The sequence below is a fragment of the Nyctereutes procyonoides genome, unplaced genomic scaffold, assembly GCF_905146905.1.
Source record: "Nyctereutes procyonoides isolate TBG_1078 unplaced genomic scaffold, NYPRO_anot_genome, whole genome shotgun sequence".
Classification (NCBI taxonomy): domain Eukaryota; kingdom Metazoa; phylum Chordata; class Mammalia; order Carnivora; family Canidae; genus Nyctereutes; species Nyctereutes procyonoides.
In genome coordinates, this window is record NW_026575020.1 from 228,783 (window position 1) to 245,824 (window position 17,042).

Consider the following 17,042-nt stretch of genomic DNA (forward strand, 5'->3'; position numbering starts at 1 on the left):
GAGTTTGAAGACTCTTGGCTTGGGGATGGCGCTGGGCTGGGGCTTGAATGTGTCCCAAGGAACCCGTCCCAAGGAACCCCGGGGCTGGGCAATCTCACCTTCCTGCAACCTAACACCCGATGCAAGAAGTGAGATCCTCCCCCTGCTCTCTGTTCATGCTGAGAGTGGACTTTGGTTCTGATGAATTCAAGTGTCTGAAAGGGGATGCTTACACTCTGAATGGGCTCAGAAGCCTCTCCACGCAGGAACCACAAAGGAATGGACCAGGCAGCCCGGACACCTGGCAGCCAAACCGCAGGCCCGAGGAGGGAGCACAGCAAAGCTGAGTCCATTTACGATGTACATGGAGCAGTTAGGGAGTTGCCCTGTTTTCCGAGGGCCAGCTCTGGTCAGGGCCTGCACTGAGGGTCCCACGTCAGGTGAGCACTAGACTCTGGGCTCAGCCCCCGCTCCTGCTTCTCTTCTTTGGTTTGGTAAAGCCCAAGGAAGTGTTTCATGCTAGAGTGAGAGCTCCAAAGCAGGGAAGTCAGCCTTGAAAGGGCAAGTCTTCAGTGTAGGAAAATTGATGGGAATGGATTATGGGAAGTGGAAGCAAAGAAGTCAGTTGTTACTCCGGAGGTCCCTGGATGGCCACCCACAGGGCTGTTCTCAGCCCATGTCTAAGGGGAGAACAAAGGCCTGAGCCCTCAGGGGCTAGAGTGACCTGCTGTGGGTGTGTGTGGGAGACACAGGGATGGGTTTAGGAGGGGTCTCGAGTGCTCTGGGAGGCGCCTCACAGATGACCCTGGGGTAGGTCTTGTGTCCTCTCAGGTGCAGCCCAGGTCCCCTGCCAAGGGGCTCAGAGGCACCAGCCAGAGGGAAAGAATGGGGGTGGGGTAAATTTGGGAGTCTAAATTTGGTTAACTGGGGCCCTTCCTTGGAAAACTGGTTCAGTAGGTGTGTAGCGGGACCTGGTGACCAGCAGTGTTAAAAAGCACCCCCGGTGGCTCCGCAGAATCACCTGGCCGCTGGCCGCTGGAGATGTGGCACCTGGACAAGCAGGATAGGGCAGTGCCTGGGCACCCCCCAAACCCCCACAGGAGCCACTGCTGCTCCGGGCTGAGGGGGTGCTTTGCTCCCAGCAGCGGAAGCTGGGGACTGGCTCCTCTGCCAAGGTGCTCTGATGTTGGCCCAGGGCCCAACTGCTCCTCTTACGTGGAGCAAACCTGGGTCAGTACTGACTCCTAGCTGGCAGATGGGAGAAGTCAGGGGACAAGAGCCAATTCTGCCCTGAACGGAGAACCTTACCAAAGTAAAGTAGCTGCCTCTGTGGAACAGTCAGGAGTGGCTTTCCTTGTGGGGCTCCACTGCCACCCGAGAGGGCGCTCCAGCCTAGGCCAGCGGCTCCCATCTGTTCCACTGCCACCTGCGGACCCCAGGAATGCAAGGGCAGAGAGGTTTGGTTCAGCTGCTTCCTTTATTAGAAACAAGTGAGATGTAACCAGTGGAACTACAATGCATTTGGTACTTCCTCCCCCACCCTGGAAATGGATGCCCCTCCCACAGCCCAGAGAAAAGCTCAGACAAAAAGTGAAGCTTCCCCCTCCTGTTCCCAGGTTCGGCACACCTTGCCTGCAGTCAGTATCTCTGAATTTAACTGAATGATAATGTCCCACACAACCTCCTAGGAGACAGACAGCCTGTTGGCGGGCCTGCCTTCACTTTGCTGTAGGGCAAAACCAAAGATGATTTGCGTCTCCTCTGGTTCCGGAGCAGGTGGGTCAGGCCACAAGAAGGCCGCCCCCTGGGGGGGTGGGCACTGGCCAGGGATATGCTCATGCATATGCTCCCCTGGCCTGACAACCAGGTCCTCATCCATTCCCAGATTGCAGCTTCGTGAAGCTACAGGCCTTTGGGCCATCCCTTCAGTTGGTTAAATGCTGGTCATCTTTAGGCAAAGAATTCAGATCGCAGGGACCCCCATGCCTGGGCTTCAGTGAGCCAGCGAGTCAGGGGGTCAATGGCAGTTAGGTGAGAGTTGCAGGCAAGGCCTGAATTTCCCATAAACTGGGTGTTGAGGTGGCTTGGTGTGGGCCAGCCTTCAAACTGGATGTGTCTTTGAAAGCAGGCATGGTGGGGGCAGGGGGACGAGCCCTATATACGCCTCCACCCAGAGCCAAGGCCTCCTTTCTACCCAGCTCTCTCCCTAAACAGAGATCAGAGGCCATAAGACTGCCCAGGTGTCAAATGTAGTCAATCCAAAGGCAGAGGTAAACATCTGGAAACATGGGAGTCCAAAAAGCCCAGTGGTGCGAACAGGGAGTACTGGTGGCAGAGAGTGAGGGCCACGCCCAGGAGGCCCTCAAACAATGGCTGCCTAAGGCAGGTCCCAGGTGAAGAGCTTGGAGGCCCCAGGGTCCTTCCCTTGTTTGATTCACGCTGGCTGGGGCTCCACCATCCTGCAGGGCTCCTTATGAGGAGGCCTTGGACCCCAAGCAATGGTTCTCTCTGAGCTTTCTGACCTGAAGTCCTGGAAGGGGTGGAGTGAAGAACTCGGGAACTGTTTGGACAAAAAGATGAAGAGCAGGGACCAAGCTGACTCCTGCAGCCCGGGGAGGCGGTGCTCAGGGCTAGGGCTGGGCAGGGTCCCTACCATGACACAACAGCAGAGTCCAAGAAGCAGGCCACGCGGTCTTGGAGGGAGATACGGGGGGCCTTTCCAGGAGACCGGTTTCTTCCAGAGCAGCCGTGGACTTCTGGTTTCCATCCTGTGGCCTGGGTCAGCTGAGGCAAAGCTCACTCCAGAGGCTGCTATGCACGCCTAACCTCAGCAGCAGCTTGCCCTGGGACCTGGCCCAGAGCTGACCAAGCCTAGCACAGGAAGCCTTTCCAAGTTCCAGGTCCTGCCCCAGGTAGGAAAGAGTCGGGCACTTTGTTTTCTGATATCCTCAGATGCATGCACAGGGTAAGCTGCTCTGGGACTCGGGGTGTTGGCTGGCTGCTGTCTGTGAGGCTGTAAAGGCAAGCCCCTGCCTCTCCGACTCCTCCTGTCTGTGGAATGCAGTGCACATCTTGCTAAGAACAGCAGCTTCTTTGGTCTGGGTATCTTGGAGTCAAGGAGTCACAGGTCAGCCATGCAGTTTGCAGCACGGGAACAACGGGGAGAAGGGAGGCCCCTAGAGGCCGCTGATGAGAATGCAGTACAGTGGAGCGCAGGCTGGGCCCAGCAAGCCATCTCCAGAGCGGGTGGCGCAGGTGGCACAGCCCCCAGCCCCAGCACACGATTTCCTCCAGCTCTGGGGACTCTGCACAATTAGCCTTCTGGCAAACCCAAAGCCTGAAACTCAGCTCTGTTAGCCTGCAGAGCATGGCTTCAGTTTATGAGAGTCGGCTAAAACTTCCTCCCCACCAGAAGTGGCCGAGAGGTGAAAGCAGCCAGGTCTCGCTCACGCACATGCCCTGCTCTCCTGTCTACCTTCTCCCAATGCAAAGTTATACACAAGCCTGGATGTGGGTTTCTGACAATTCCACAGCTCAATGCTCCCCAAGGGACTTGGCTGAGCACAGCTGAGGAATGCCTACGTGGACAGCCACGTGACCTGAGGCTCCATCGCTTTTGGAGAAACTGGCAGCATCAATAACCGTCACCGTCACCACCACCACCACAAAGATCCACAAGACATCACCAGCGAAAATCAGATTCAGACAATGGCGACACGAGATCATTTCTGCTGTCAAATCCAGATCGGCGTCTGGACACCGCTCCTTGCTACTACTTGCAAGTTATGCATCTTGGAAAGGAGCACAAGTGATGGCTAAAGGATTGTGAAGGCACAGGCCAGGGGCTGGTGGCTAAAGGGGTCTGGGTATTGTCCCCATGCCAACCTTGGCCAGCCACCCTAGGGCTATCAGGGTGCTGGCTCTTTGCTCTATGATGAGCTAAGCAGGGATTGCACTGGTATGGTCTCCACAAGGTCCCAGATGCTACAAGGAGGTCAGAGGTCCCCTTCAAACTGCCAGTCACCCCAGGCAGTGAAAAACAATGTCCCATGCGACTCATCCCTATAAGGTTGGCAACAGCTAGCTAAAGAGCCCTTTAAAATCAGTTGGCAGGACGACTTCCCACAGAGCAGGGCAAGGATGGAAGAAGGGACCCCATAAATGAAATCTGCTTCCACAGATGGTCCCCACTGCCCAACGTCAGGATGCAAAAAAGGCCTGGCTCCTGCAGGACAGCCCCAGTAGGTTCAGCTCCACCCAGGACTCCACCTGCAGTTCTGTGACCTTTCAGCCCACCCCCAGCTCGGCATTGTCCCTCCACCTGTCCTTGCCTTCTCAAAGCTAATCATTTCAGCCCATCCAGAAGGGGGACTAGATAAGATTCCCCACATTCTGTTTCTCCTGCTCCCCCAAGAAAAGTCAATGCCTGCTTTCAGAACAAAACAATTCACTGTACCAACATGTATTTCTCTGGCACTGTCCTTGGATTCTAATTCTGAGGAATGACCTGGATTCAGTTTTTCATTAGAGACCAAACATCCTTGTACATTTGGAACAGGAAAGATATTTAAAATATTTATATATATATAATATATATATATATATATACTTTTATTATTCACCCGTTAACTCCATAATATGCCAATCACGAGCTAGTTTTCAGCAGTTACATTCCCTTGATCACGGCTGCAGAAGGATGTGATTAATTGGAAAACAGGGAGACCAGAAACACGGCCGGAGGTGACATCACACGGCCGGAGGTGACATCACGCAGCCTACGCCATTGCAATACAATTGTCAAGTTCAGCGGCGGTTTGGTAAAGCCGGTTCAGTTCTGTTCCCTTTGCCAGGGATTCTCACGTTTGTGAAAATTGGACCAACAAGTGGTGGGGTTCCATTTCCTGGTGTGACTTCTCAGTGGCTTTATCCAGACTCTCACTGGCAACTGATTATTGTAACACCAGCCCAACCTAGGAGAGCCGATGGGGAGAGGCAGAGTTGAGTCAACAGTTGTCCCAAGTCTGTCCCACTATTCCCCACCCCCCGTCCACCTGACTTGAGAAGTCCCAAAGGACTGAGTTGGCACAGTGCCACTAGGCTGAGCCCAGGAGCTCTTACTCAACCTCCATGAGGGGCGTCCTTCATCTATCAGATCTTTCAAGGAAAGCAATTGCCAGCAACCCGAGCAACACTAGTCACAAGGCTTCCCTCCAGCTCCTCTATCACTATTTTGTAAATGCTGATGACACCATTGGCTGAGGCTGCCCTCTGGAGCTGGCAAAGGAAGGGCTGAGGATTACACTGGAATGCGGGCAGCTGCCCAGCAGAGGAAACCCCTCAGATCCTTAGACTAGAACCTTCCCAGCTAAGCACAGGCAGCTGGACTTGCAGTTCCCTGAGGTGGTCTCCAATGCCCTCCCAAGGTGGCTCATCTTGTGGGGAAAGAAGTTGGAGACAAGCTTCCTGCCTTTGTGTGGCTCCAGGGTCAATCTCCTCTGCCACCCTCACGCCAGCTGCTGAAGAGGAATGTGGACCCTGCCAGTCTGGCCATCAGAGGGAGGTGACTTTCTGGGGGCCCAAATAATGCTGAGGCTCAGACCTATGGCACCATCTCTGCTGGAGACAAGAACTCCCTGACCCCAGCTGTGCTCAGCATTGGACGACATACCTTCTCTGCTCCCATGCTGGGGCATTTCCAATTGTAAAGGTAATACTGCAGGTTGCCGTCCCCTATGCCAAACTTGAGCTTCTCCAGGAAGGTTTTGTTCTCCATGAGATCCAGTGCATTGAACACATCAAACCCTTTCTGCAGGGCAGCAGGGAGAAATAAGAACAGATGAACAGAGATAAAAGCTGCTTCGCTTTCCTGCCCATTCCTACCATGGCACGGCCATACAGCATGGGTGGCCAGGACAATCCCTTCGGAAGCTCCGGCTGCTTCCAAACTCCAAACTCCAGCCAGCGCGGGCTATCTAGGGGCGGTGCTTGCAACACTGGGAGCGCCACCCCACCAGGCCTCTCCTCGGTGTCCCACCAAGTGCATACTTGTGTATGCAGCATCTAGATCACTGCTCCTGTTGTTCCATGTTATGACTCCCCAGAACACCAGTCATTTGCACAGTCTTCTCTGGAGACCAAGCCTGGAAGTACTTCCTTTGAGAAGCTGGCTCCTATCAGCTGCTCACATTTGTTCTGTCCCTTTACACCCCAGACACCCCAACTACTAGGCTTTCGCTGTGTACCCTGTGACTTTCCGGCAGCTGATATGCTGTTTTGAGGCTGTGACAAAGATATTTCCCACATTTCACCAAGTCGACCAGAAGGTCTTACAGAGCACAGGCTGGATGGGCTCCCATCTGGCCAGCCCAGGTGGACTGATCTCAGTTCAGGCAGGACCCATGATGAAGGGCTGACGCTGACCTCTTTGGGTGTCAAAGAAGCCTGGGCCCCACCCCCCCATGCGCTATAGTCAGCCGCTCCAGTGACTCACCACGACAAGAGACCAAACTCCCCATTCCCACGCTGGGGAAGTCGTAAGGAGAACCCTTTTACTCCTGGAGCAGGCCTGGCTATTCAGGCTCCTTGGCAGCGCCTCCCGTGAGAACGAAACTCACTGAAATAAATCAGGAGTTCAATGCCTTCACTTCATGTGGATGCTCCTTGCTCTCTCCTAGTTCTGAGCTGCTGGCTGAGAAGTGCTGGGCCCCTTCCTATGCAGAGCACAAGGCCGAGGAGGGCTGGCAGCCCCAGCCCGTGGGCAGCTGTGCTCACCACTGCTCCCACTGCCCCATCCCCACGCATCTCCAGGCCCTCCAGTCTGCTCCTCACCATTTTGGCGAGGACAAGGGCGTCGCTCATGAGGTCTAGAAGAGGGGTCTGGGTGTGGACGTTGTAGAAAGAATAAGCAGCCTTTAGACTCTTGTGGGTTGGATGGTTCATGATGGTAGAGGGAAGCGTATAAAAGCTCAGGAAATCTGTCACCTCACCATTCGCATTCTAAAGGGAAAACAATAGAAGGAGGCAATGTCACACATGCATGGGGAACCTACAGCCAGGGAACGGAATGTTTCCTACTGCTCTCATACCACCCCCAGGACAGCCCTGCCCTAGATGAAAGGGTGCACACTGAAATAGGATGTGCAGGCAAAAGAGAACACACTGGCCAAGGGCACTTGGGGACTGAGCCAGAAGGAAAATCCAGGACAGACTGTGGGCCGAAGTTGCTGAGCACTCTCCCTACACATTGTCAGGGGCTGCTTGCAGCCCACAATCCCCCAGATTGTGTCCCTGATGTCTGGCCAGCATTCCTGCAAGCATGACAGGCAGCACTCAAAGGCTTACCAGAGGAAGAGGGGACTAGTGCTCTCTACTTCGCCATCCACGGAGGCTGGGGGTAGGGGCAGAGGCAAGAAGGGCTCACGCCAGTCCAGAGGATTATCATTTTAGCAAGTGTAAGCTACAACCTCCAGTCTTCAGGGAGGACCAAGCAAAGAGGACCAAGGAAGTCTAGGTGGCGACACTGCCATCTGTCATTTGGGTCTCTAGTCACCAAGCATGGGAACCCTAGCTGCTTGAGGAGAATGCCTCTTGGGGGCCCAGAACAGCCCTCCCCACTCACCTCCACCACAAAAGTGTCAATGATATTCTCCTGGGGATAGAACCAGTGCTCCACCTCCTCCTGGCTCATGACTGGCGTGAGGTGGAACTGCTTCAGGTACCTGGTGAGGAGCTGGTGCACTACTGGAATGTCCTTTTTTTCCATTGGTCGCAGCCCAGCTGTCTTGGGAGCCTGGAAGGAAGAGAGACGAGACAGCATCAGATGTGCTGACACTGAGCATCTTGGTTCCCTCTCAAGTCCTGAAGGTACCAAAAACTTCACACTGTATCCCTTCCTACCTAACCCTGGAGGCATTCACCGAGGCCCTCAAGAGAGAACCCCCAGTCACCCCCGAGAGTGAGAGAACCACTCCCACCCACTGCCCCCAGGCACACAGGCATGAGGCCTGCCTCGTCAGTGTCTTCTGGTCCCTCCCTCCCAGGGAAGGCCACACTCTCTGGCTGAGGCTATTGCTTCAATCTCTTATCCACAAGGCCCAGGCTACCTTCCAAAGAACACAACCCATCAGGCCCCTCCCTTCCTTCAAACTCCCTAACATGGAGCAGAAGACCTTCCACCCACTGGACCAGTTGGCAGTTCTCACTGTCCTTTCCATCCTGCTAGCCCAGTGGGTCTCAACGGGGGCAATTTTGAGTATCTGACAATACTGTGAGACATTTTCAGCTGTCACAACTAGGAGGAGGGGGTGCTACTGGCATCTAATGGGTAGAAGCCAGGGAAATAATAAATATCTTTTATTTTCATTTAAAACGTACTTATTTATTTGGGGGGGAGGGGGGAAGACACAGAGATAGTGAGAAAAAGCACCAGCAGGGAGGAGAGGGAAAAGCAGGCTCCCCACTGAGTAGGAAGCCTGACAGGAGGCTCAATCCCAGGACTCTGGGATCCTGACCTGCGCCAAAAGCAGACATTAAGTGAATGAGACTGACTGAGCCACCAGGTGTCCCACTACTAATTCATTTTATAATGAATGCCCCATAATAGAATTACCCAGCCCCAAATGTCAATGGTGCCACGATGGAGCAAAACCCTCACAGACGTGCTGGAGTGGGCCCAGCTTGGGGGATACTCACTGACCTAGTGAAGCCCCGCTTGGCTCTGCTCCTCCAAACCCTCGCCACCTTGTCCCATTGAGCCATAGCTGATCTCCCACACTGGTCTCTCTCCCAGAGACTCAGAGAGCACTTCACAGAACAGCTTCTCGCCTAAGCATGTTGGAACCCCTGGGCCCAGCAGAGTCTATACCAGATGCCCATCTGTCTGTTCAGACCCTGCTGCACCAGCCTGCTTCCAGCAGGGCCTACTGCCGGTTAAATTCAGAAGAAAAACACCAAACTCCTGGGGCTTCATCTTAAACTGGGATCCCACCCCACAGCTGCTTTTTCTTAAGAAAGGCTTCAGCGGAATGAACCCATGTGATGCTCGGGAGTGAATACTGGGGCTGCTAGAACATCCCCAAAGGCCCAACACACAAAGGTGGGGTCAGCCAAAGCTGAAAGCAGGGTGGAGTTAACAGTTTATATACCTCGCTCACTGCGTAATACAACTGCTTCCCTGTGTAGTAACAGTTTTTAAAAAGAGCTGCTCCGGGATGGCTGGGTGGCTCAGCAGTTGAGCGTCTGCCTTTGGCTCAGGGCATGATCCCAGGGTCCTGGGATCGAATCCTATATCATGCTCCCAGTAGGGAGCCTGCTTCTCCCTCTGCCTATGTCTCTGCCTCTCTCTCTCTGTGTCTCTCATGAATAAATAATTGAAATAAATAAATAAATAAATAAATAAATAAGCAAGCTGTTCTAGGACCTCAGCCATGTAAATTCCTCACTAATCCTGAGGTCTCCAGGGAACACTTGCTGACCTCATTTCTACATGGCAGCTCCCACAAGGACACCTCAAATTCTGCCATTGGAAGGGGCTAGCACCCATGGTGGGGAGGTCCAGAGACATTCTTCTGGCTGTGACATCACTTTAAGAATGCTCTCTGCCGGGGCAGCCCTGGTGGCTCAGCGGTTTAGCGCTGCCTTCAGCCCAGGGTGTGATCCTGGAGACTGGGGATTGAGTCCCGCATTGGGCTCCCTGCCTGTAGCCTGCTTCTCCCTCTGCCTGTGTCTCTGACCGACTCTGACACTCTCTCTCTCTCTGTGCCTCTCATGAATAAATAGATAAAATCTTAAAAAAAAAAAAAAAAAAAAAAAAGAATGCTCTCTGCCTGCCTAGAACTCAGGACAAATCTGTCATTACAACAGGAGGAGGGGCACCTGGGTGGCTCAATGATTGAGTGTCTGCCTTTGGCTCAGGGTCATGATCCTGGGGTCCTGGGATCGAATTGAGTCCCATATCAGGCTCCCTCTCTATGTCTCTCATGAATGAATGAATGAATAAATAAATAAATAAAACCCTAAAAACAAACAAACAACAGGAAGAGACACCCATCACAGCCCCTGTTCCCAATCTGTTTTTCGGGGTGGTATCTGTCACAGTTTCTCAAAACAGGACACCACTGACCCAGGCCCAGTGCTGATCAGCCCACTCCCAGGGTGATTAAGCCGGTGTGGTGGCTGACAAATGCAGGCAGGCAGCCCCTTGATCAGTAGGTACCCAGTAAGCATGCTGACATGGACCAGAGAAGCTCTGTGGGAGGAAAAGCAACTTTCAGGTCATTAGGGTCCTGAAACCAGGCACAAGCAGAGAATGAGAAACAGCATTCCTTTCATGGGAAAACTAGGTAAACTGAGACCCAGAACAGAAAACCAGCTGATTCCAGGCTGCCTACTCCTTTACCGGCCAAATCTGGATCAAGGGCACTGGGATTATAAATCTGGGCTTCCTCACAGGCTGGGGTCACCCCTCCTTTCCCTGACTGACAGAGGCCAGGCTGATACTCTGTAGCTTATTTACATGGGCTCTGGGTGGTGTTGCAGTTCAGCTAGCAGGTTCATCTTTCTTTTATTTATTTTTTAGAGATTTTGTTTATTCATGAGAGAGACAGAGACAGGCAGAGACACAGGCAAAGGGAGGAGGAGAAGCAAAAAAAAAAAAAAGAAAAAGGGAGGAGAAGCAGGCTCCATTCGAGACCTCCGAGATCACGTCCTGAGCCAAAGGCAGATGCTCAACCACCGAGCCACCCAGGCATCCCCAGGTTTATCTTTCTATTTATGCTTCACCTGGGCTACAATCACAGAGAATAGGTGTTCCCTGAGCTCATCAACAGAGGACACAGAAGTCCATCCAGGTGCAGACACAGGAGACCAAGAAAGTCAGACTAAAATAAAATTCTTGCTATAGACAACAGAAACAACAGAGACAGAAAGTCCAGGAATTCGGAAACCCTGAGTTGGGCCACTTTTCTGACACCACCCCCCTACTCGCCCCGCCCCACCAGAGCTCACTACGGTCCTGCTGAGGGCCGGGCTCTCCTCAGCCTCTCCCACCCCTGCCCATCGCCCCCAGCACCACTGGCCTCTGGCAGTCGGTAGAGCTTCATGGTACGCTGCATGGTCATATTTCTGCTCAAGTGGGAGAACTTCACTTCAATCAGCTTCCGTGGGTTCAGGGACCGATGCCAATACCTGTGGAGGACACAGATGTCCTGTCCTCAGAGGACTCTGTCAAGTTCCACTGAGGGAAGGCATGGAGCTCTCTAGATGGCCGGCAGGTGGCGCGAGAGACACACCAGCCCCCCCCCCCCCCCCCCCCCCGTGAGCGCCAGGGCCGGTGCTGGGCTCTCCAACTTCCCCCCAGTAAATGCAGAACTGCCACAGCTCTTCCTGAATTTTCTTTCTATTTTTCTTTCCCAATTACAAGAGCCAAGTCCACGAAAAGACTTGTAGTCTTCTCGGAATGTGTATCCTCCTCTCCTCTACTGCATTTGCCTGGGGTTTCACTTCTCAAATTTTTGAGGCAGAGACTATTCAACTGCTTCACACAGCTTTCTGAGGTCCAGAGGCTGTCCTTGAATCACAAAGGGATCAGACAGGGATCTGATCCCACAGGGAGCAGATGTGGGCTCTTTGGCCCACATAATATTCAAAACAAAATGGAGCCAACTGCTTAAAAGTCTTGAACTTTTACCATCAAAATCCAGTTTTGTGCTGGACTTTAAAAACTACAATAAAACCCCAGCAGAATTACGTTCTGCTTCCAGAAGGCAGGATTCAGCAGGACTGGAGAATGGCTAACCTCTCTGGATAGGGCACTGGCTCTCCAGTCTGTTCCTACGATCTCCCCCTTCATTTCCATACCTCCTACCCAGCTTCTGTGGGAACCTACCAGCCATCTTATCAGACAGAGAGAAGCAAGACACTCTCAGGCATGCACCAACCGAAGGCCAGAGCTGCAACTCAGTGACACAAGCTCCTTCAGCCAAAGCAGGCACACCAGGACCCTGAGTGCCTCTCAAGAGATCTTTACCTGCAGGTGCCAACAGGCTTTGGTAATACCACCCCGGCAGTGTAAACAGCTTGGAAAATGCCCTCCAGGTGAACTCGCCGGGTTATCTCCCGGATCAGGACTGGAGCCACCCTCTTGGAGCGTAGCTTCTTGTGGACACACAGGAAGTTGATCTCTACCATCTTCTTCTCTCTGGAGAGAAAAGGAAACACCCCAGTGACCAGGCTTTTAAAGGGGAAGGTAACCCCTTCAGGACCTTGGAGCAACCATGGGTGAGGGGGCTTCAGCTCAGGCATGCGTTCTGCTGCCACCTGCACCCGGCAACCAGTACTCAGGCTCCTCTTGTTCCTCGCTGCTCTGCTGCACCAGGCAAGGAACCCAGTCTTTTGAACCAGACCCCACTTTCAGAGATAGGTGGGACTTAAGCCAATTCCTTTATTTAAAGGTACCACCAGGATATGCCCCAATAGCAGGGAGAGGAGTCCCACCTTGAGCTGGCAAGGCACCCCAGAGTAAGTCAAGGGCTATCCAGGAGTTTTAAGGGTTCTGACTCCCACAAGAATCCCAGGCCTACAAAGCCCAGAGAACTGTGGCAGATGGTTCTGGTGTTTCCAGGGAAAATAAAGAGCAGAGCTCACAAGCCCTGTGACTGTTTGGATGTTGAGTCACAGTGGCTTCAGGCCTATTTCTGAAGCTGCTCAAGTGCACCACCATGTGACAGGTTCAAGTGCAAACGCGGAGCCCCTGTGCAGATAGCACCCAGCCCTCATGGTGGACCTCATCCAGCCCAGATCATGAACAAGAGAACGAGCAACAACACAGAGCAAAAGGGACAGCTCCTGTTATGAGCTTCTATTCCCAGCACCTGAATTCCTCTTCACCCTCTTTTGTGGAAGATGGGGTATCTTTTCTTCCCCCACTCTCAGACCAAGCAGGATGGTGGGGAGGTGGGGGGTGGGGGGTGGGGGTGGAGTTCCCGGTGCTTACGTGTCATAGATGTGGATGTTTGCTGGGATGGCACTGATGAACCCAACCAGTTTCCGACTTGAGACCACTCGAACCCCGCAGTGCCACTGGGGGAGCCAGCCAGGTGGCCGGAGAGCCCTAGAGGAGAGACAGAGGCCGCAGCTGCAGGTGACCAGTGGGCTGGGCAGGCTGCCTGCACTCTCCAGCTGAGTCTGTTCTCACCCCGTTTCACTTCCCTGGGCAGCTAAATTCTCTTGAGGACCAAGCCCTCCTGGACACCAGTGGGATCAAGCCAGAGGCCTTGTCTGCTGCTCAGCCCACCTGGCCTACTTATCCACCCAATCCAAGGCTGTCATACTGAGGACTTTGTACCTGATCTCATTTCTTTGTGCTCACTCACTTTGATAACTGAAGTCAGAGGACCGGCCTCACTGGCTCATCATCCAATGGGTCCCCTGGTTGTGAAGTCATCATGGAGCCCCCGGAGCTCTGGTTTCCACCTGCCCTCCGGGTATCCTCACCCCCTCTTTCTGCCTGCCCAGTCTTCCTTTCAGGCAGTCCCTCTCCAGTTCAGTGCTGTGTCTCTACATTCCTGGATACTCAACATGGCACTGAGAGGCTGCTTGACTCAGCCGAGCAAGTAACCATATAACCAAGTGTGCTCAGGAACTGGATAGAAAATGACTTTTTTTTTTCTTTCAAAATCTCAGTAGGTCTTTTCTTTCTTTCTCACACCAAGTCACCATATAACACAGCATCCCTTCTTCTGGGTACTGATGCTACAAAGGGTCTCCTTCACTTGCCTTAAATAAGATTTCGATTCTTAGCTCCACCGGAAACGAGATTCCTTCAGATGTGAGAACTCAAAACGGACACCCTAATTTGCCATTCAAAGGCTGGTTCTTAGCAGGGATGAGGTGGGCCCACCATGGCAGCCTTGCCTTGTGCCCCACCCAAAGCCACCACCAGGAAGCCCTCATGGCTCACCATAGCAGAAAGTCCGGGGAGTAGTCAAACCGGAACATATTGTCATCATCCTCCACGTAGTTCTCATTCAGGAGGCCATAGAGTTCTTTCAGCTGCAGAGATATAAGGGGCTGCCTCAGAGCCACCCTGCCATGGCTAGGGGTGAGGGAGGGCCCAACCTCGACTCCCTGGGGCTCTACACTTTCCAGAAGGACAAGGCAAACCATGTTTCATCTCATAAATCCTTTTCGATCCAGGCATGGCAGGGACTCTTTCAGAACAAGTACCCTAGTTGTACCAGGAAACCGAGCCACCGAGGATGGCAGAGCAAGAATGTCATCCAACTAGCCGGCTGCTCCATTGTTAAGACACAGAACAAATGAATAGATGAACGAGGAAAACACATGCATGGCAGAAAGATATCACCTTGGGGAACTATCAACCTGCCTGAGAAGCCAAGTGCTAGTTAATGGGGCATCTTGGGGGCACCTGGCTGGCTCCATCGGTGGAACATATGACTCTTGGGTTTGTGAGTTTGTGCCCCGTATTGGGCATAAAGATTACTTAAAAAAGAAAATCCTAAAGAGAAAATGTGGCATATCAGGCAGGCCTCAGAGGCAACAGATTGGGGGGGAGGGCTGGGATGGCAGGTGTGCCTGCTCCAACCTGCTTGGATTGGCTCTCAAGAGAGTCCTAGAGGAAGGACTGAGTAGTAGCTATCTTCATATGGTGGCAGGGCTCATTGAAAGTCGCATCCAATCCACACTGCAGCCTGGCCAGCCTACTCACCACACCACGGTCCCCCAGGTCCAAGGCATCCCAGGTGAAGCCCTGGGGCAGGGTGTAGGGCTCCCGGCGGATGTTGTCTTTGTCAGGCTCCACGGGACCATGGGTGTTCACCACTTCTCCTGGAAGAAGAGCATAGCTAGGAGCCTCACCCCATCTCAGGGGGCGGGAAGGGGCTCAGCTCAAACACTGACCACAGCACATTCCTCCTGTCCCTAAGAGCCCTCCGTCTGAAGGACACTCTGTGCTTGGCAACTACAGACCATCTCTCCAGCTACCCTTAGTCCTCAGCTGAGAGCCAACTCCTAGCAAAGCCTCAGAACAATCACTAAGATCCAAGGTGGTTGGTTTTTTTTTTGAAATTCTTTTAAATCTCCCTCTGGTTACTAAATGGCAAACATTTATCTTGACTAATTTGGCATCCTGCCTCCCCGCTGGTATAAAGAGGACTGTCATGGTCCTGGACCAGACCCATCAACCTGGACGGATTTATAAGGAGTTGCAACAAGGCTGCTTTTGTGTCAAAAGCAACAACAATGTACTGCGCCCACTGCTGACCCAGAGGATGGCATTGAGGCGCCAGGCTCAATCTTGGCCCTGCCAGTCTTGGCTTTCAGCAATGTGGGCCACTTAACTACTGCTGCCAACTTGGTTGTTTGGTGTTTACAGAGTCCTACAAGCGTCTTTAGGCTGAATCATGGAAGCCACACTGCTGCCGGGAAGTTACCCACTGATTTGACATCCCCACACTGGACAGATGCCCCTCTTCTGTGGAGCATGTGGAGAGTACTAGGGGTGCTCAGATGATACAACCCTGATACCCATGCACAGCCAAATCGGACTCATGTGACACACTTGAGCAAATCGACCACTTAATTTTGGCCCTCAGAATTACTCAGTTTCTACAGTTCAGAGCTCCTTCATATTCACATCTGGAAGAATGCAATGTTTACCATATCCTGCAAACTGAACCTTTGAAAGGAACCCACTCAGTACACTGCTTGCTCCCAGCATCAGGCTCTGTACACACCAGGCATTAAATTTATGCTTTTACTGATTTTCAGGCCCCTGACCCAAATATGTCATTCTAATGTGTAATAAGCAACGACAGACGCTTCCAGTAATGGATCCATGGGGCAGATGGAGTGGAAGTAGCTGCCTCAGGCCATGAACTGAGGACAACGCCATTAGGACTGACCACCTAATACTCTCTCTCAGCACCAACCTGTATCAGACACTGCACTAGGAAACAGCAGGGGAAAGACAAAGTCCCTGTCCCCACAAGATGTACCATCTTCTGGCGAAGTATTTAATAAATAAGTCATTACCAACATCACAGACTGGAAAGTGCAGGCAACAAGGGAGACACATAGCAAAGAAGCAAATGGCTACCTCCTTTTTACCATCCAGCTCCCCAATAGGTTTGCTTCGGAAAGAGGTTATATTTTTCTCCCCTAGTTTATTTTTTTTATTTTTATTTTTTTAAAAGATTTTATTTACTTATTTGTGAGAGACAAAGAGAAACAGGCTCCCCTCGGGAAGCCCCACGTGGGATTTGATCTCAGGAACCTGGGATCACAACCTGAGCCAAAGGCAGACACTCAATCACTGAGCCACCCAGACACCCCTCTCCCCTACTTCAGAAACTGGTCTTTTGATTTATTCATAAACTAGCCCTTGTGAATTAATTTAAGTCAATCTACTTCCAATTCACTGTCGTGTAAAATTTTGGGGGCCTACAAAGCCAAGAGGGCTAGACCCTTAGAAAGTACCAAGGATTTCTATGCTAGTTTTATCAAGGTGCTGGTTGGTTTCTTACTCTGTACTGAATTTATACCTTTTCCAAGATACATTTTACTTCAGAAGCTGCTTCTCCTTTTTTAAAAAGATTTTATTTTATTTATTTATTCATGAGAGACAGAGAGACACAGGCAGAGAGAGAAGCAGGCTCCATGCAGGGAGCCCGACGTGGGACCCGATCCCGGGACTCCAGGACCATGACCTGAGCCAAAGGCAGTGCTAAACCACTGAGCCACCCAGGCTGCCCTTCTTTTTTCCTAAAAGATTTCCACAGGCAAGATACTGGTAGTCTTCCTCACTGTAGCACAATAATCTCAAGGCTAAATCTTTTCAGTTATGCTCCTTACTAGACCCTGCATACAATGAGTATTTCTATTCACTCCTTTACCATGTATCCATGGAATCCCAGAGTGCAGTAGTTCTGGGGCAGAGCTGGTGAATGGGATGGCATAGGCCCTCAGCATCATGGGCACTCAACAGACAGGTGAGCAGACACCTGTCCCCCAAGCACGATGAGGGCCCCTGACCTGCTAGACAGCTG

The 17,042-nt window shown here is 52.3% G+C and overlaps 1 protein-coding gene across 1 annotated transcript in view; it reads right to left on the reverse strand.

Moving 5' to 3' along the window:
- Window positions 1–4,425: 4,425 nt before the first annotated feature.
- The window catches only part of NMT1 (N-myristoyltransferase 1), a 31,070-nt gene continuing 18,453 nt past the window's right edge, over window positions 4,426–17,042 (reverse strand). The window contains 9 exon segments of the mRNA XM_055324333.1: window positions 4,426–4,949; window positions 5,648–5,785; window positions 6,808–6,975; window positions 7,598–7,768; window positions 11,055–11,163; window positions 12,005–12,175; window positions 12,971–13,087; window positions 13,937–14,028; window positions 14,705–14,823. Of these exon segments, the coding sequence (XP_055180308.1) occupies window positions 4,929–4,949; window positions 5,648–5,785; window positions 6,808–6,975; window positions 7,598–7,768; window positions 11,055–11,163; window positions 12,005–12,175; window positions 12,971–13,087; window positions 13,937–14,028; window positions 14,705–14,823 (1,106 nt within the window). The 3' untranslated portion in view covers window positions 4,426–4,928.